Here is a 20,933-nt window from a genome sequence, read left to right as displayed (position 1 = left end):
TCACACGCAGATCACCAACCCCCGCAAGCCGCGCCTTCGCATTTCCTACCTGGCTGAAAACCATACCGCCAGCCTCACTCTGCCCCCCATCAACCCTGAGAAAGTCCCTCACCGGGTGAGAGCTCGTATGACCTTGCACATTCACCCAGTAAGCCAACAGAAGTTCTAGCCTCCGGAGCCGTAACGGCAATTCCCCCAACTCAACCTGCAGCGCCGAGACAGGGGAGGTCCTAAAAGCCCTACAGCAGATGCGCAAGGCCTGGGCTTGCTCCACATCAAGCTTCTTTAAGTTAGTCTCAGCCGCAGACATGTAGGCTATACAGCCATAATCAATAGCCGCCCTCATGACGGCCCGATAAATACCCAGGAGCGACCTTCTGCTGGCCCCCCAGTCCTGGCCGGATAGACAACGAAGCAAGTTATTCACCCTTTTGCATTTACCACTGACCTCATCAATGTGCCGACGCCAACTAAGCCTCTCGTCAAAGGTGACCCCCAAGAACCTCACCTCCCTGACCTGTTCGAGCACCTGCCCATGCAGTCGAAGGGAGACGTCCCTATGCCCATTGAAGAAACAGATCACTTGAGACTTCATTACGGACAGTTTAAACCCCCACTTCAGGGTCCACTGCTCCACCTGCTGTATTGCCCTTTGCAGTTTCGCCTCGTAAAACCGGAGATTCCTCCCTCTCACCCATAGAGCGCCATCGTCAGCATAAAGGCTCCTCCCAACAGACCCATCCACGTCGTCAAAGATGTCCTTAATCATAACATTGAACAAGATAGGGCTACACACACTCCCCTGCGGGATCCCATTCTCCAAACCAGAGTAAGCAGCGCCCACTCTGGTTTGGATACGCCGGCCAGACAGAAAGCTCCGGACCCAGTTAAACAGTTTACCCTTCACACCACACTTCCGCAGCTTAATGAGGAGCCCATCCTTCCAAACCATATTGTACGCCTTCTCCACATCAAAGAGCACCGCAATAACCTTTTCTTTCTGAGCCCTGGCCAGCTGGATATCAGATTCCAAACACAACACGGAATCCATGGTGTTCCTGCCCCTACGGAAACCACTCTGGTGCGCGGGAAGCAAACCCCGACTCTCCAAGAAGTAATCCAATCGCTCGGTAACCATGCGCTCCATTGTTTTCCCGAGCTGCGACGTCAAGGCAATCGGCCTATAACTTGAAGGGTCAGACGCTGGCCCACCCGGCTTCAGAACCGGCACCACCGTAGACTGTTTCCACGCAGATGGAACACAACCTGAATCCCAAACACGGTTGAAAAGACCCAGGACTAGCCCAAGCGTGTCATCAGTCAAATGAGAGAGCATGTCATAGCACACCTCATCTTTACCCGGGGCTGTCTGTTTCGCCTTAGAAAGCGCTCTCCTTAGCTCAAACAAACTAAACGGAAGGTCAAGGTCATCTTGAGTCGAAGGCTGGTGCCCAATCAGCTCAGAATTCTGGGCCAAAGTACTCTCCCTGTAGTGCCTTTCCGCAGGTGAGAGATTGTCAGAGCTGTGCACCGACACAAAGGTGCTGGCCAACAGTTCAGCTTTGTCAACGTCGCTGACTGCTTCAACACCATTCAGTATTAGGACCGGGGTCCCATGACGGCGCTCAACCCCATGCATCCGCTTAATCATCCCCCAAACATCCCCGAGACGCGTTTCTCTCCCAATTTTGGAACAATACCGCCTCCAATAGGCACTCTTGGCCGTTCTCACAGTTTTCCGCACAACAGCGCGGGCCCTCTTGTAGTCAATGAGGGCACCCTCAGTGTGGGCAACCCTTAGCCGGCGAAACGCCGCATTTCTCGCCCTAACAGCATGACCACATGCTTCAGTCCACCACGGCACCCGCTTCCTGTGTCCACTACCACCACTCTTAGGAATCGTGCCTACCGCTGACTGCGTGATGAGCGAGACAATTGCACTATTGAGATCATCCACCTGAGTCAATCCTCCTTCCTGCAGAACCCTAGAACCATCATCAGCTTTCCTCAGGAAAGCCCCCCAGTTCGCCCTTGCCAACTGCCACCTCTGGATCCTCGTCCCCCTGACCACACAGCTCCCAAAGCCAATCACAGTGCGGACTAGATAGTGATCGCTACCAAAAGAAAGATTACCAAGAACCTCCCAACTACAAACACCAGCTAACTCCTTGGACACAAGTGTAAGATCTATTGCACTTTCCGCACCGGTCCCCATATCATAGCGGGTCCCACCCCCATCATTCAGACAAACCAACTCCCTTTGATTGATAAAACCCTCTACCACCTGCCCATACCTATCGGTACCACTACCGCCCCACAAAGCGCTATGCGCATTAAAATCCCCACACCACACGGCCTTTCCCCGAACATCCTTACCGATACTATGTAAGGACTCTAACGTTAACTCACCACACGGATTATAAAGGTTAACCACAGTAACAGCTTCACCACCCAGCCAGACCCTCACCGCCAGGGCCTCCGGCGCTTTACTCACACTGACAACAACGTAATTTAGGTCATCTCGGACAAACACAGCCACACCTCCGCCTCTACCCTGCTCCCTATCATTCCTAACGAACACATACCCTTGTATCCCAAAACCCCACCTAGGTCGTAACCAAGTCTCCTGCACGCACATAACGTGAGGCTTGTTCAACAAGGTAGAGACAAAATGCTTAAATTCCTGGCCATTAGCACGAAGACTACGCGCATTCCATTGCAAGACAACCACCGCCATTATGAGCCCCCGGAACCTGACGGCGCATCGGGAGCCCCCCCACTCCCACTGCCAGAATGGGGCAGGGCGCCCTCCCGCAGCGCATCCTCTATCTCCGTCCACTCGGGGCCCCCAGCTCCAAAGTACTTCCCTGCAGCCTTAGCGATGATCTTAGTCTTTTCGGATCTCTTCTTGGTTTGCCCAGTACAGTTAATCACTTCCACTATAAAGAGGAAGAAATCTTTCCTCTTCACAACCAGTACATCCTCCGCACCCACAGGGCCTCTGCCCGTGGAAGCCACACTCACAGGCATCCCAGTGGGGACCTCCCCCTGGCCGCGGGCAACGCTGCCCCCTCCCCTGTCGCCTAGGACACCAGCAGCACTGGCAGCCCCCACTGCATCCACCGTCACCTGACTACCAGACACCTTCTTGACCGCATCCGCGTAGGATATGCCTTGAGAGGCTCTAACTTTTTGCACCTCAGCAGCCCTCTTGCTGAACACGCATCCCCCGTAGGCAGAGCTATGCTCTCCCCCACAGTTACAGCACTTGAGTTTTGCTCCGTCGTCACTCTTCCCATACTCGTGGTCTCCTGCACATTTACCACACTTCTGCTTCCCTCTACAGACCGCTGCAATATGCCCAAAGTGCTGGCACTTGAAGCAACGCAGGGGCGGCAGAACATATGGGCGTACGCCATAGCGCATGTACCCAACGCACACCACACGAGGCAGGATCCCACCTTCAGATCTAATCATTATCGACAGGCTGTCACACCTTACCCCATCCCGGGTCATCTTCAACCGCCTAGCATCCACCACCTTAGCTCCAGTCAAATTCTCCTTTATGTCATCCACAGATGTCGTAGTAGGGACGCCTACTATAACTCCCCTGACCGTGCCTCTTACAGCATCAGACACAAGAATGTCCTTCCCCCCCAGACACTTAGCTTCAATCGCCTTCCTTTGCTGAGCCACGTCCTTGCACACGACCAGCAGCGAGCCATCCCTAAGGACACTCGCATGCTTGACCACTCCCACAGCTACAGTCAGGCTCCTTGTCAACGCCATCGGATCCCACCCCTTAAAGGACGCATTATCCTGCGCGAGCTTTATGAACACCTTACACTCTGAACTCACATCCCCGATATCTGCAACCCCTCGCCCTGCTCCTCACTGAGAGAGTCCTCCATAGACGAGCAAGAAGACGCCCTACGCTGCACAGGATCAGTGGCTCCAGGGGAGTCCTCCCCGCTGTTCATATTGTCACCGACCAGGTCACGCTTCCTCTTCTTCTTCCCCGTCATACGGACCGAGGCGTTCCTCTATGTTGCCGTAATATCCAAACTGTTGTCGTTGTTGTTTTTTATGGCAGTTGGCATCCAAGTGCACGAGGTATTGTTGTTGTTGTGTTGTTGTTGTTTCAGTGGGGAAGTGTTTCACTGCGCCTGCAGTGATGGACACGTGATGGACACGTGATGGACACGGAGCGTGCACAGAGTCCAGACTTACCACTCCTTAATGTTTCGGTCAGAAGGTTTGATTATTTTGCTTTTGATAAACGTATATTTGTATATTTGTATATTTGTCTATATGTGTATATATTTGAGGTGGGAGTGGCCTATGTGCACGTCATAAGAAAGTCTTAAGTCATAGCGTCTCGTCAGGTCCTCGTGTGTGTGAGTGTTTCCTGTGGAACATTAAACTTATTCAAGCTAATAAACAACAACAATGAGATTCACTCTGAAGTCGCAGGACTTTTGATCCTGAAACCAATCAAATATTGCCAATTTGTAAATAATACTAAATGCAACAGGATTTGGTCCAAAGATGTTTCTGTTTTAGTGCGTTTTACATAACAAACTTAGTCATGTCTATGGCCTTGAAAAGAAGAATAAAAACGTCCCTGGACGTCTGCACGCAGCCACACAAGTGTGGGCTAAAGGGGCTCCTGACCTCACAGGCTTCACCGACGTTGGGGCCCATGTTTGTGTAACTTTAGAGGAAAGAAGCCTCTTTTACTGAGATCACGTCAGAAACACAGCGCGCAGTAAACGCTGTGACGGCGCTGAATGGAAACGTCTTTTTTCAATGAGATGAAAATAACCAGAACAACGTGAATATAAATATGAATATATGAATATGAATATGAGCTCTATCAACATAAAGTAACAACTGCCGTGTAGATTGGACTGTGTGGTATTCTTGTTCAGAAGAATACTTATGGATAATCTTCATTTCAGCATTTTATTCAAGCGATCGCCTTGACAGTAACTGTCATTTTTACAGTAAAATTGGAAAAATTCCAGAATTTTAAACCAAGCTAATATTAATGTTCCTCGTCTTATTAAAGGTGTGGAGGCTCATCCAAACAATGACATGCAACATTTCCAATGTTCACTTCATTGTTGTTGTTGTTGTTGTTGTTGTTGTTGTTGTTGTTGTTTTATGGCAGTTGGCATCCGAGTGTTGCATTACCGCCAGACTTTATTCCTCAGACGTTTCGTAGTCCTCAGACTCTGTCGTAGTCCGTAAAAGTACTCCTCCCATTGCTTTGGTGTTACAAAGCCCATGAGGTCATGATATGACTTTGTGACTAGAATAGTTGTTGTTTCAGAGACCAACCGGCTTTATTCCAGGGAGACTCTTCTTCACCTTCCTCGCCCTCTTTGACGTTCGGTGCTTTGGAAGTACAAAGCCCATGAGATCATGGGACGTCTTTGTCGTTTTATCCTTTAGAAGTCCTTCTTCCAGCACTTTGGCATCTTCTGTCTGATGCTCTCCCTGTCCAGGAAGGATGTGAGGGTTTCCTTCTTTTGGGTCCCTGCGCATGTGGGGGTGGATGGTAACGAAATGGCTGATGCACTGGCTAAACGTTCCCTTAGGCGGCCATCAATTGATGTGGCGGTTGAGTTAAGCAAATCTGAAGTCAAGCCCGTTATCAAGAGTCATGTGGTCGGCCTTTGGCAGGAATTTTGGAGCCACTGTGTTACTGGACGGCATCTCTATCACATACAGGGTAGTGTGGGTCCTTGCGAGTCCATGGGCAGGAACGCGTGGGAGGAAAGGGCCTTAGCCCGCATGAGAATTGGCCATACTGGACTCAATTGGTCACTGAGTAGGATAGGCAAGCATCCGACCGGTCTGTGTGGTCTCTGTCGGGTGCCAGAGACTGTCGAGCATGTGCTGATTTGCTGTGAGGCTTATGATAGAGAAAGGGCCGGGTTGGCCTTGTGGTTTCGGAATAATGGGCGGGAGTTCAATCTGCGGAACGTTCTGGCGTTCCAGTCACAGGGTTTGTGTCAGGCTGTGGTTGCTTACTTATGTAGCACAGGGCTGGGTAAACGTTTATAGAGGTGGGGGGTGTTGGAGACTGAGCCGAGGATGAGGAGCAAGAGGATGTTCTAACGCGCTTGGACTTCATGGGCCTAGAAACGCCAAAGTGATGGAAGAAGGACTTCTAAAGGATAAAACGACAAAGACGTCCCATGACCTCATGGGCTTTGTAAAACACCAAAGCAATGGAAGAAGAACTTTTAAGGACTACGACAAAGTCTGAGGAATAAAGTCTGGCGGTAATGCAACACTCGGATGCCAACCGCCATAAAACACCACCAACAACAACAACAACAACAACAAAGACGTCCCATGACCTCATGGGCTTTGTACTTCCAAAGCACCGAACGTCAAAGAGGAAGATGAAGAAGAGTCTCCCTGGAATAAAGCCGGTTGGTCTCTGACACAACAACTATTCTAGTCACAAAAACACATCATGACCTCATGGGCTTTGTAACGCCAAAGCAATGGAAGGAGTACTTTTACGGACTACGACAGAGTCTGAGGACTACGAAACGTCTGAGGAATAAAGTCTGGCGGTAATGCAACACTCGGATGCCAACCGCCATAAAACAACAACAACAACAACAACAACTTTGGTGTTTCTAGGCCCATGAAGTCCAAGCGCGTTAGAACATCCTCTTGCTCCTCATCCTCGGCTCAGTCTCCAACACCCCCCACCTCTATAAACGTTTACCCAGCCCTGTGCTACATAAGTAAGCAACCACAGCCTGACACAAACCCTGTGACTGGATCGCCAGAACGTTCCGCAGATTGAACTCCCGCCCATTATTCCGAAACCACAAGGCCAACCCGGCCCTTTCTCTATCATAAGCCTCACAGCAAATCAGCACATGCTCGACAGTCTCTGGCACTCGACAGTGACCACACAGACCGGTCGGGTGTTTGCCTATCCTACTCAGTGACCAATTGAGTCCAGTATGGCCAATCCTCATGCGGGCGAAGGCCCTTTCCGCCCACGCGTTCCTGCCCATGGACTCGCAAGGACCCACACTACCCTGTATGTGATAGAGATGCCGTCCAGTAACACAGTGGCCCTCTGCTCCATATAAGACACCCCTGCCATAGACTATAGGTAACCATAGGTAACCATAGGTAACCATAGACTATAGGTAACTATAGGTAACCATAGGTAACCATAGACTATAGGTAACCATAGGTAACCGTGGAGTGCGCGGCCGCAGTGCCAAAAGTTACCTCTTCACTCCTTTACTCACCAATATTAACAGCAGTACATCTTACAAATGTAAAATAATAATACTCTTAATTACCAGAATATATTGGCACAAAATATAGTGTAAATAAGAAATTACTCAATAATAATAATGGCAAATGTGGTCACACATATGTGGGCGTACCACAAATGCATAAGCAGTTTTTATTAATGTAGCACACAAAAGTCCAGACTAAGAACACTACTATTATTACAGACTAAACAAAATGTGAGCACTTTGTAAAGTTCAAGTCTAAAGAATCACATTATTGATCACACAAACAGTAAATGAGTACAAATACATTCAACAAGGTCACAATAAACAAGGACTGACTTTCAAATGACCCTCCAAAGTTTCATCTACCAAAATAATAGGTTTCAGAAGCGTTCTAAACAGGAAAGTGCTCAACCTTCTGCTACACCATGTTTCTTTTGCCTGGATGGACCGCAAAGCTCATGACATGTTCACACATCCGGAGGAACAGATCAATGGAACACCTACAAACTAAAAATCCAATCAAGAGTACAAAACCGCTTTTAATTACAATATACAGACAAATAGAAAAATCTGTAGCAAGATAGAAGCTTTACCCAGGTACACGAGAACCTCGATGGAAGACTGTCGAGCTCACTCTGTGTTTAAAGGAGGCGTGTGCTTTATTCTGGCTTTAAAATACTTTATGAAAGCTTCGTGTTTGTCATTTTACATCGTGTGTATAATAAGCGACTCACTCTGAAGGAGCTTTAGAAAGAGACTAACTTATGTTTTTGAAAACGATTATAACTTGGCTAAAAGCTCAGAAATATAAATTCCGCACAAAATCTCCTTTAAATGTCTGTGGCAAACGGTTTTGCTCCAGTGAAAGAAGTGTTTCCATGGCGACGCTGGCAGCTCAGTGTTGCATGTGCTCTTTGGTGGAGCGGTGGTTCTAAACGAGGCGTCTGGTATAAAAGTCGCAGCCGGGGAAATCATATTTGGCTTATTTTGTACTTGTTTTGCCGCTTAAAATCACTACAAGATGTTTTAATCCTTCTTCAACCCCAATAAAAGTGGGAGTCGACCCCAGGTGAGACGAGATGACCTGAACAATCGGCAGTGTTGTTGACCTAAGTCATTCATCCAAATATGCACTAGTCTAAGTTTAGCTTTAAAACTAACCTCTAAACATACAAAGTCAAGAAAGTGTTCACAAGTCGTAAGAACGAGTGGTAAAAATCCAAGGCACCAATACTGAAAACATAGTGAGGCTTTTTTAGTTTTAATAAATAAATAATAAGCATCTTCTTTTTCACTGTGTAATGAATTTAGCGCCTCGAAGACAAAACAGACAACTCTATTTTCTGAGTCAAATTTGGCCCTGGTCAGATCTGGTTTGGGGCCCTCGTCCTGTGCATGTGGAAATACACCACTGTTTATTATAGTGGAAATCCTTTTGAGATCATATTGTGGCACTAATCATAAGAAATAAAACATCATGTGCAAGAAATAATCATGTTATCCCTACATTCACTTCCATGCATTCTACTACTTTTTTCTGCTGTTTAGACAAATATACATGTTTCGAGGTGGAATAAATACTCAAGTCAAAGTGTTGTTACTTCAAAATCATATGAATGAAAGTAGAAGTGAGAACAGCAGAAGCCGATATCGTGGGCGGCTCCAGGACAGCGGTGGAAAAGCGTTCGTGACAAGAGTCCTCACACTTACAAAATGCTTGGGCACTGTGGAGCAGGCATATAGTGGTGAGGATAAGTGCACTACACAGTGGCCCAGCTGGAGACCCTTCCAGAGTCAGGGCGGGGCCCGTGTAACCATCAGGAGAGGGTCCCAGGACCATCAGGAGAGGGTCCCGGGACCATCAGGAGAGGGTCCCGGGACCATCTGGGGCGCTGGTGATCTTCATGGACGGTGCACACACAGATGGGACATGTACTCTGCTCTGCCGCTGCATTCTTTGGTGAAGTAGTGACAATGAGGACCTTTCACCATGGCTTAGTTTATCTTTTTGTTTAGTAAAACCTATTTGTTGCTCACCTTTGTTTCTTCATTTATCGTTCGGGAACCCTTGAGTAAGATCATTTATCATCTCATTAAAATGAGTCAAAGTCATGAATAAAAATGGTAAAAGTCTTTCAAAGCTTGGTTGGCAGTGGGCTGAGGGTCCTAACTGCGTTTGTTGAAGGCCCTTGCCTCCCGGACGTGCTTGGGCCCTCTCTTGACACTCTTGCCCTTCTCCCTGACCTTCCTGAGGCGGCGTGGAGGCGGTGTCCCTCTGGATTCACTGTCCTCCTGAGCGCTGGACGTGTCCATCCCGTCCCTCTCTTCAGGGATGTTGGTGATGCTGCAGCCGTCCAGAATGTTCCTGAGAGAGGGCTCCTCGGGGGTGCAGGTGGTGGTGGTGCCGCTCTCGCTACTGCTCAGGTCCTGCTCATCCCCGTAGCGACCCCGGCCCAGGTGGGACAGGGAGGAGGTTTTGACTGAGGGCCGGTGCTGGGGCTCGTTCATGTCGACCCCTGAGTCCAGGCTGGTGTCGTTACTGCTGGAGGGGCGTGTCCTTCCCTGGAGCGCGATGATGGAGTGACGCACCTGTGCAGCGGGCCTTCCATCCAGAGACACAAACCACGCCCTGGGGAGGGGCACTGAGGTCTTGCCCCGGGTCAACTCCAGGAGTGTTCGCTCTGAGATCCCCTGCAGTTCACTGTGGTCCCCGGGGCCTCCACCGAATGCCTCATTCAGAGTCCCAGGCACTGACACAGATGACTCCAGGTTGCTGTAGCGGCTCCATGAAGCATTAGCATTAGGGCCAGTGCCTGTCACAGGGACGTCCAGAGACTGGGGGTCATCCTGGCTGCTCTGCTGGGGGCTGCCCCCTCCTTTGGGCAGGGTCTGAGTGTGGCTCTTGCTCTCTGCCTCGTCCAGTCCGTTGCGAGGGAACGTGGCTGCCTTACAGCCCAGGTCCTGGGCGCTGAACAGCTCCGGGGCCTGGATGAGGGCCACAGGCTGGTTGTACAGATGGACCAGCTTATCAGGGAAGAAGTCCTCAGAGTTCATATTGGCCCGGTTCTGCTCGGCCTTGTTCCGGAGCCGTGCCACCTCGTCACTGTTGATGTAGTGCGACAAGGGCTGGGGGGGCTTGATGTTCTCATACAGGGGGGTCCCAGAGGGGCCTAGGGGCTCCTCCACATAGATGTTGTAGTTGACCTTGTGCCTGGGGGTGCTGGAGGGGTCGCAGGACAGCAGGCCCTCCTCCAGGTGAGTGGAGGTGGTCTGGTCCTTCTTCACCACGGTCAGTTTGGAGAAGCGGGCTCTTCTCCGGGGGGCTCTGTCCGACCCTCTGGACACGGAGCACACAAACAGTCAATGCACTTCTAAAGGTCAAATACTGCATGACTGTTGGAGGTTGTAGTGTCACAATATGTGGCGTAATATAATAAAAGTAAATGTTTGCAGTCTTACCTGCAGTAACAGAGCAGCACAGACAGAAGGCCCACCACTATGGCCAGGGTCCCAGCCAGTATTCCCATCAGAAGGTACTTGTGGTGGGGGAGGAAAGGCAGGGAGCTACTCAGTCCAATGTAATCTGCACGTGCAACAGGCAACTGGTTAGTGATTACACTGTTCACATTGTCTGAGGAAAGATAACTGTCAAGGCAACTTGCTTAAGAACAAAAGCTGAACTAAATGCTGTTACAATGCAGTAAAATGTCTCTTGCCCCAATGAATAAACATTTGTTGCGTACCACGAGAAGAGGGCAGAGGGGCAGCGAGCCAGTATCCCAGATGGGACGCAGTGTAGGTCCAGACCAGCTCGGAGCCTACGCTCTTCACTATTCCAAGGCCCTGGTTCTCCCAGGCCCCTGTGCAAAATGTCAAGAGAACTTGTAACATTGCAGCTAGTTGTATGTCAGATCTGTGAGATTAGATGGAGGATCCTGTTTTCTATTGAACACATAAATCTCACCTGTCTTGCTGTTGAAGGCCCATGCTGGGACCGTGTCTGCTGCCCTCAGGCGGGTGTTAGGACCCAGGGGCAGGCTGATGTGGATTGGCCCTCTGATCTGGAGCTGCTCCTCTCCAGAGTACAGAAGCACACTGACCGCTGCCACTGGCCTCAGGTCCAGGCTGCGCAGGGCTGAGGGACACTCAGGGTCAGTACATTCAGATGAAGAAGAAAATCACGTGTATTTGCTCCTAAAAAATACGTTCTAAACCGTGTTGAATTACCTGATTTGCTGCTGATTATGCCTAAGGTGCAATTGCCACAGTCCTTGGCCAGGGGGCGCTGTGGGACTGTGAGATAAGCAGACACTGACGAGACGTTTGTGGTGCCAGAAATCAGGTTTTTGGGGAACTTGACCCTCGGCTGTGATGAGCTGTCTGCAAAATACAGTCATAGAGTCAAATTTATAAAAAATTATGAATACGTTTGGAAAAAGTGTGACACCCATAGAAATTTTGACCCATATCTCTATTTGACATAATCAAACTGTACTTTCAATCGTGCCAGATCTTACCAGGCAACTTCCGTGAGATGAGAACCGAGTCCTCGTAGAGCCAGAGGTTTCCTTGGCTTTGAGGCAGCAGCGCTAACGTCAGCGCTGAGAACACTGACAACAAATAAAGAAATGCAAATTGTTAATCTAATACAACAATCAGATGCATTACAGTTGTAAAGGTCCAAACTACAGGTCGGTCCGCTTTTGTATGACCCACGGAGACAGGATATTTAGTTCTGTACATTATTATACCTATAAAACAACCCTAATAATCCAAGACCCTGCACTGAGCGATGTGACCAGCAGGTGGCACTGTCCCGTCTGTTGTCTCTAGTGCTCTTGTGACTGAAGAAGGCAACAAGGACCCTCACAGTATCATCCACAGTGTAACGTCCCGTAACTGTCATGAACGTAACCGTCATGAACGTGTCATGAACGTAACCGTCATGAACGTAACTGTCATGAACGTAACTGTCATGAACGTAACCGTCATGAACGTGACATGAACGTAACTGTCATGAACGTAACTGTCATGAACATAACCGCCATGAACGTGTCATGAACGTAACTGTCATGAACGTAACTGTCATGAACGTAACCGTCATGAACGTGACATGAACGTAACTGTCATGAACGTAACTGTCATGAACATAACCGCCATGAACGTGTCATGAACGTAACTGTCATGAACGTAACTGTCATGAACGTAACCGTCATGAACGTAACCGTCATGAACGTGTCATGAACGTAACCGTCATGAACGTAACTGTCATGAACGTAACCGTCATGAACGTGTCATGAACGTAACCGTCATGAACGTAACTGTCATGAACGTAACTGTCATGAACGTGTCATGAACGTAACCGTCATGAACGTAACCGTCATGAACGTAACTGTCATGAACGTAACTGTCATGAACGTGTCATGAACGTAACTGTCATGAACGTAACCGTCATGAACGTAACCGTCATGAACGTGTCATGAACGTAACTGTCATGAACGTAACCGTCATGAACGTAACCGTCATGAACGTAACTGTCATGAACGTAACTGTCATGAACGTAACCGTCATGAACGTGTCATGAACGTAACTGTCATGAACGTAACTGTCATGAACGTGTCATGAACGTAACCAACATGAACGTGTCATGAACGTAACTGTCATGAACGTAACTGTCATGAACGTAACTGTCATGAACGCAACCGTCATGAACGTAACCGTCATGAACGTAACGTCATGAACGTAACTGTCATGAACGTAACCGTCATGAACGTGACATGAACGTAACTGTCATGAACGTAACCGTCATGAACGTAACCGTCATGAACGTAACCGTCATGAACGTAACTGTCATGAACGTAACCCTCATGAACGTGTCATGAACCTAACCGTCAGGAACGTAACTGTCATGAACGTGTCATGAACGTAACCGTCATGAACGTAACCGTCATGAACGTAACCGTCATGAACGTGTCATGAACGTAACTGTCATGAATGTAACCCTCATGAACGTAACCGTCATGAACGTAACTGTCATGAACGTAACTGTCATGAACGTGTCATGATCGTAACTGTCATGAACGTAACCGTCATGAACGTGTCATGAACGTAACTGTCATGAACGTAACTGTCTTGAACGTAACTGTCATGAACGTAACCGTCATGAACGTAACCGTCATGAACGTGTCATGAACGTAACTGTCATGAACGTAACTGTCATGAACGTAACTGTCATGAGCGCAACCGTCATGAACGTAACCGTCATGAACGTAACCGTCATGAACGTAACTGTCATGAACGTAACTGTCATGAACGTAACTGTCATGAACGTGTCATGAACGTAACCAACATGAACGTAACTGTCATGAACGTAACTGTCATGAGCGCAACCGTCATGAACGTAACTGTCATGAACGTAACTGTCATGAACGTAACTGTCATGAACGTAACTGTCATGAACGTAACTGTCATGAACGTAACTGTCATGAACGTAACCGTCATGAACGTGACATGAACGTAACTGTCATGAACGTAACCGTCATGAACGTAACTGTCATGAACGTAACCGTCATGAACGTAACCGTCATGAACGTAACCGTCATGAACGTAACTGTCATGAACCTAACCCTCATGAACGTGTCATGAACGTAACCGTCATGAACGTAACTGTCATGAACGTGTCATGAACGTAACCGTCATGAACGTAACCGTCATGAACGTGTCATGAACGTAACTGTCATGAATGTAACTGTCATGAACGTAACTGTCTTGAACGTAACTGTCATGAACGTAACCGTCATGAACGTAACTGTCATGAACGTGTCATGAACGTAACCGTCATGAACGTAACTGTCATGAACGTGTCATGAACGTAACTGTCATGAACGTAACCGTCATGAACGTGTCATGAACGTAACCGTCATGAACGTAACCGTCATGAACGTAACTGTCATGAACGTAACCGTCATGAACGTGTCATGAACGTAACTGTCATGAACGTAACTGTCATGAACGTAACCGTCATGAACGTAACCGTCATGAACGTAACCGTCATGAACGTGTCATGAACGTAACTGTCATGAACGTAACTGTCATGAACGTAAATGTCATGAACGTAACCGTCATGAACGTAACTGTCATGAACGTGTCATGAACGTAACTGTCATGAACGTAACCGTCATGAACGTGTCATGAAAGTAACTGTCATGAACGTAACTGTCTTGAACGTAACTGTCATGAACGTAACCGTCATGAACGTGTCATGAACGTAACCGTCATGAACGTAACCGTCATGAACGTAACCGTCATGAACGTGTCATGAACGTAACCGTCATGAACGTAACTGTCATGAACGTAACTGTCATGAACGTAACTGTCATGAACGTAACCGTCATGAACGTAACTGTCATGAACGTAACTGTCATGAACGTAACCGTCATGAACGTAACTGTCATGAACGTAACCGTCATGAACGTAACCGTCATGAACGTGTCATGAACGTGTCATGAACGTAACCGTCATGAACGTAACTGTCATGAACGTAACTGTCATGAACGTAACCGTCATGAACGTGTCATGAACGTAACTGTCATGAACGTAACCGTCATGAACGTAACTGTCATGAACGTAACCGTCATGAACGTAACTGTCATGAACGTGTCATGAACGTAACTGTCATGAATGTAACCGTCATGAACGTAACCGTCATGAACGTAACCGTCATGAACGTGTCATGAACGTAACTGTCATGAACGTAACCGTCATGAACGTAACTGTCATGAACGTAACCGTCATGAACGTAACCGTCATGAACGTAACCGTCATGAACGTGTCATGAACGTAACTGTCATGAACGTAACTGTCATGAACGTAACCGTCATGAACGTAACCGTCATGAACGTGTCATGAACGTAACCGTCATGAACGTAACCGTCATGAACGTAACCGTCATGAACGTAACCGTCATGAACGTAACCGTCATGAACGTGTCATGAACGTAACTGTCGTGAACGTAACCGTCATGAACGTAACTGTAACCGTCATGAACGTAACTGTCATGAACGTAACCGTCATGAACGTAACCGTCATGAACGTAACTGTCATGAACGTGTAATGAACGTAACTGTCATGAACGTAACCGTCATGAACGTGTCATGAACGTAACTGTCATGAACGTAACTGTCATGAACGTAACCGTCATGAACGTGTCATGAACGTAACTGTCATGAACGTAACTGTCATGAACGTGTCATGAACGTAACTGTCATGAACGTAACCGTCATGAACGTGTCATGAACGTAACTGTCATGAACGTAACTGTCATGAACGTAACCGTCATGAACGTGTCATGAACGTAACTGTCATGAACGTAACTGTCATGAACGTGTCATGAACGTAACTGTCATGAACGTAACCGTCATGAACGTGTCATGAACGTAACTGTCATGAACGTAACTGTCATGAACGTAACTGTCATGAACGTAACCGTCATGAACGTAACTGTCATGAACGTAACCGTCATGAACGTAACCGTCATGAACGTAACTGTCATGAACGTGTCATGAACGTAACCGTCATGAACGTAACTGTCATGAACGTAACTGTCATGAATGTAACCGTCATGAACGTGGCTTTAACATTGAACTGACAGAGATTTAGGGAAGGCGAGAGGGCGGGACAATAGACCCAGTGGCCCCCCCCAGCGTCGCCCCTGGTTACGGAGAGGACCCCACCCCCATGCCACGGGACAAAAGAAAGAGGAAGGGACGACGCATGTTTTTATGGACAAAAACATGACCTATACAGTTGTAGTGAGCTTTAACCACACAGATATGAATCATCCATAATCATAACTCTGTTCACAGAAGCTCATTTGCATTGATCTGACTTATTTAACTGTGACACATTTTCCCAATTGCCTCAAATAGACACATAATGCAGTGTTTTTATGTTCCCATCTTCATAATCGCATAATAATAACAGAAAACAGAACTATTTTATGGTCATTTTGAGCATGTTTCTTGTCACAATAATCCCAGAGGTGCTCTTTGGCCCCCAGAGGTCCTCTTTGGCCCCCAGAGTGGTGGGGCCAAAAGGGGCCGGTGGTGTGACACATACAGGGTCTGCGGGCGGCGCTCCAGGGCAGGGGCATGGGCAGGTACCCCTCCATGCGTCCCACCAGGGTCAGGCTCTCTGCAGGGGTGTAGGTGACCCACAGAAGGACGTCGCCTCTGGGGCCGGTCAGCACGGAGCTCCTGAGGCTGTGGTTCACATAGAGGTCCACTGAGGCCCCCGACAGAGGGGCCCGAGACACACTGTCCCTGAGCAGGACTTGCATGATGAACGGAGGCTCTGGACACAGCACAAACACAAGAGGAAGTCACTTTTTACTCTAAAGAAAATATGAAAAGGAGAGAATAAAACCAGCTCCTGCCGCGTCTGAGAGCGACAAGTCAGTCATGTATAGATGATGTATAGATGATGTATAGATGATGTATAGATGATATATAGATGATGTATAGATGATATATAGATGATATATAGATGATGTATAGATGATATATAGATGATGTATAGATGATGTATAGATGATGTATAGATGATATATAGATGATGTATAGATGATATATAGATGATATATAGATGATGTATAGATGATATATAGATGATGTATAGATGATGTATAGATGATATATAGATGATGTATAGATGATATATAGATGATATATAGATGATGTATAGATGATGTATAGATGATATATAGATGATGTATAGATGATGTATAGATGATATATAGATGATGTATAGATGATGTATAGATGATGTATAGATGATGTATAGATGATATATAGATGATATATAGATGATATATAGATGATATATAGATGATGTATAGATGATATATAGATGATGTATAGATGATGTATAGATGATGTATAGATGATGTATAGATGATATATAGATGATATATAGATGATATATAGATGATATATAGATGATGTATAGATGATATATAGATGATGTATAGATGATATATAGATGATGTATAGATGATGTATAGATGATGTATAGATGATGTATAGATGATATATAGATGATATATAGATGATGTATAGATGATATATAGATGATGTATAGATGATATATAGATGATATATAGATGATGTATAGATGATGTATAGATGATGTATAGATGATATATAGATGATGTATAGATGATATATAGATGATATATAGATGATGTATAGATGATGTATAGATGATATATAGATGATGTATAGATGATGTATAGATGAAGCAGTGCAGCCTTTCCTCAGGATGAAAACATGAGTCTCGACCTCAGAGATGTCGGTCCAAACCAAATCCAAATGACACAAGGGTCTGTCCCTGTCTCTGCCCCTGTCAACTCCTCTGGGCTTTAAAGCTTTGAATCATTCATGAAAGCTCAATTCTTGAGTGGAGGAGACAAACTATTATTAATATATGATGTAATATCATACGCCTCAGAACGTGATTTGACACTTTCATTATGGACGATATGACAAAAAGTTCATGTACCAATTTCTCAGACTCTATAAGGTCATAATTTCACTTATGTCATAATTTCACTTATGTTCTGCTTCGTAGTGACTTTAGAAGTTAAACTGCTGCTTTTGAATCCTCCTGTCAATCACTCACAGCCTGATGGAAGCTGACCACAGGAGGAATTGGTGGAGTTTGGAGCTGTGTTAAAATGAAGCACATTTATGACACATGGTGGACAGCTCGGCTCATGACCTCTGACCTCTGCTGAGAGCTAAAACTCACAGTCAGCACAATAACATGTGGAGGTAGCATCAGGCTAATGCTACGTGTTTATTAGTGATACAAAGAACCCCCCTGCCGTCCTCCTCAGACACATCCATCCTCTTCTGTCCCAGGACAAAACACCATTTCAGTTGGAGCTGTACAAATATGATGTGGACCTAATGAGTCTTATATTAAACTGTCTGAATTATATAAAGAATTTAAACATTTGTGTTCATTTCTTTCCTTCGTAGCGGGTATAACCTGTTCATTGTTTGGCTTTGGTAAAAGAATAATGCAATTTTATTGTTGTTGTTTTTTGCATAAGTCCTCACAATAAAAGAGAAAAATCAATCATGAAAACGATTTAGAAATATATTTGAGCAGATTTGTTGAATAGATCGTATTATGTCATCCTGTGTTATTTAATAATATCATATTTGTCCTAACCTCCATTAGCCCTTTAGCTCCTAAAACAAAACAGATAAGAGTTTTCCCAGCAGCCTGCGTCACGTGGCTGCTCTTGAACCCCCATCCCTCATCCTTTGTCCCTTACCTTTAATTGCACATTAATGATGATTTATTATGATCTTATGACATCACATCTGCGCCTCGTGAGTCAGAGCTGGCCCCTCCATCACGGGCCCCAAACAAAGAGCCTCCCGGCCCCGCGGCCACGAGCGCCACAAACCTTACCCGCAGACGCAGCTTCAGTCCCGGCCGCGGAGAGCTCATTGTCCCCGGCGGGAGAGGATGGCTCCGTGTCCGTGTCAGAGGCCCCGAGACCCCCCGGACCCCCCGGGCCCCAGAACAGCAGCAGCAGCAGCGCGCGCACGAAGGGTTCCAGCAGTGACGGCGGCATGGCGACATAACGACTCCCCGGAATGTGAGCTCCAAGGCGGGTCCGGTGTTGTGATGGTGCCCGGTGGTCAGCGGCAGGGAGGGTCCATCCTGGCGCACGCTCTGGTCAGGAGAACCCAGGAGAACCCAGGAGGAACCAGGAGGAACCAGGAGGAACCAGGAGGAACCAGGAGGAACCAGGAGGAACCAGGAGGAACCAGGAGGACAGTGATGCTGAGGCTGGGTGTGTGTGCGCAGATGGGCTTAAGGAGGAGGAGGTGTCACTCTGAAGGTCTGGGGGGATCGTGATGAGGGTTTGAGACTCTTTTTCCAGCCAAAATGTGCATTTTAAAGCCCTTTGTTGAAATGTTGTGATGAATATGCACAATATAGCTGATATGATATATTCTTTAATGTAATACATTTGTCTTAAACTAATTTATTATAATTTACCATGGCTAAGATGATTCGTTGTCTGTTTCTAAAAATAAAAACTAATAATAATAATGATAATAATAATAACCCTGTAGTGAAATGGTGAGGGTTTAAATATGATAATAGATGAAGTCAAACTGATTCAGATCCTTAAATTACTGCCGCAAGATGCAGCGTGCAACTAAAGTAAGCAGGAGTGAGACCTCGTGTTTGAACTTAATCTTTGCTCAGTGGGGAGACATTGTTACATCACTGCCTCTGAGCCCCCTACAGGCCATGCTTAAAACTACACCTGAGCCCCCTACAGGCCATGCTTAAAACTACACCTGAGCCCCCTACAGGCCATGCTTAAAACTACACCTGAGCCCCTACAGGCCATGCTTAGAACTACACCTAAGCCCCCTACAGGCCATTCTGAGAACTACACCTAAGCCCCCTACAGGCCATGCTGAGAACTACACCTAAGCCCCCTACAGGCCATGCTGAGAACTACACCTAAGCCCCTACAGGCCATGCTGAGAACTACACCTGAGCCCCTACAGGCCATGCTGAGAACTACACCTGAGCCCCTACAGGCCATGCTGAGAACTACACCTGAGCCCCTACAGGCCATGCTTAGAACTACACCTAAGCCCCCTACAGGCCATGCTGAGAACTACACCTGAGCCCCTACAGGCCATGCTGAGAACTACACCTAAGCCCCCTACAGGCCATGCTGAGAACTACACCTAAGCCCCCTACAGGCCATGCTGAGAACTACACCTGAGCCCCTACAGGCCATGCTGAGAACTACACCTGAGCCCCTACAGGCCATGCTGAGAACTACACCTGAGCCCCTACAGGCCATGCTGAGAACTACACCTAAGTCCCCTACAGGCCATGCTGAGAACTACACCTGAGCCCCTACAGGCCATGCTGAGAACTACACCTAAGCCCCCTACAGGCCATGCTGAGAACTACACCTAAGCCCCCTACAGGCCATGCTGAGAACTACACCTGAGCCCCTACAGGCCATGCTGAGAACTACACCTGAGCCCCTACAGGCCATGCTGAGAACTACACCTGAGCCCCTACAGGCCATGCTGAGAACTACACCTAAGTCCCCTACAGGCCATGCTGAGAACTACACCTGAGCCCCTACAGGCCATGCTGAGAACTACACCTGAGCCCCTACAGGCCATGCTGAGAACTACACCTGAGCCCCTACAGGCCATGCTGAAAACTACACCTGAGCCCCTACAGGCCATGCTGAGAACTACACCTGAGCCCCTACAGGCCATGCTGAGAACTACACCTGAGCCCCTACAGGCCATGCTGAGAACTACACCTGAGCCCCTACAGGCAATGCTGAGAACTACACCTGAGCCCCTACAGGCCATGCTGAGAATTACACCTAAGCCCCCTACAGGCCATGCTGAGAACTACACCTAAGCCCCCTACAGGCCATGCTGAGAACTACACCTGAGCCCCTACAGGCCATGCTGAGAACTACACCTGAGCCCCTACAGGCCATGCTGAGAACTACACCTGAGCCCCTACAGGCCATGCTGAGAACTACACCTGAGCCCCTACAGGCCATGCTGAGAA

At 47.4% G+C, this 20,933-nt stretch overlaps 1 protein-coding gene across 1 annotated transcript; it reads right to left on the bottom strand.

Moving 5' to 3' along the window:
- Positions 1 to 9,313: 9,313 nt before the first annotated feature.
- On the bottom strand, positions 9,314 to 18,997 carry fam171b (family with sequence similarity 171 member B). The gene is made up of 8 exons (XM_072448189.1): positions 18,768 to 18,997; positions 16,404 to 16,637; positions 11,804 to 11,896; positions 11,514 to 11,666; positions 11,251 to 11,421; positions 11,030 to 11,146; positions 10,746 to 10,869; positions 9,314 to 10,623 (listed from the first exon to the last, which is right to left on the bottom strand). Exons 1-8 carry the CDS (start codon positions 18,931 to 18,933, stop codon positions 9,453 to 9,455), a joined length of 2,229 nt encoding a protein of 742 aa, XP_072304290.1. The 5' UTR covers positions 18,934 to 18,997; the 3' UTR covers positions 9,314 to 9,452.
- Between the last annotated feature and the right edge of the window lie 1,936 nt (positions 18,998 to 20,933).

The sequence above is a fragment of the Eucyclogobius newberryi genome, unplaced genomic scaffold (genome assembly GCF_026437365.1).
Source record: "Eucyclogobius newberryi isolate DKJ021-1_F unplaced genomic scaffold, fEucNew1.0.hap1 SCAF_1, whole genome shotgun sequence".
NCBI classification, from domain to species: Eukaryota; Metazoa; Chordata; class Actinopteri; order Gobiiformes; family Gobiidae; genus Eucyclogobius; species Eucyclogobius newberryi.
Note: the sequence above shows the minus strand (reverse complement) of the source record. Positions and strands in the feature narration are given on the sequence as shown.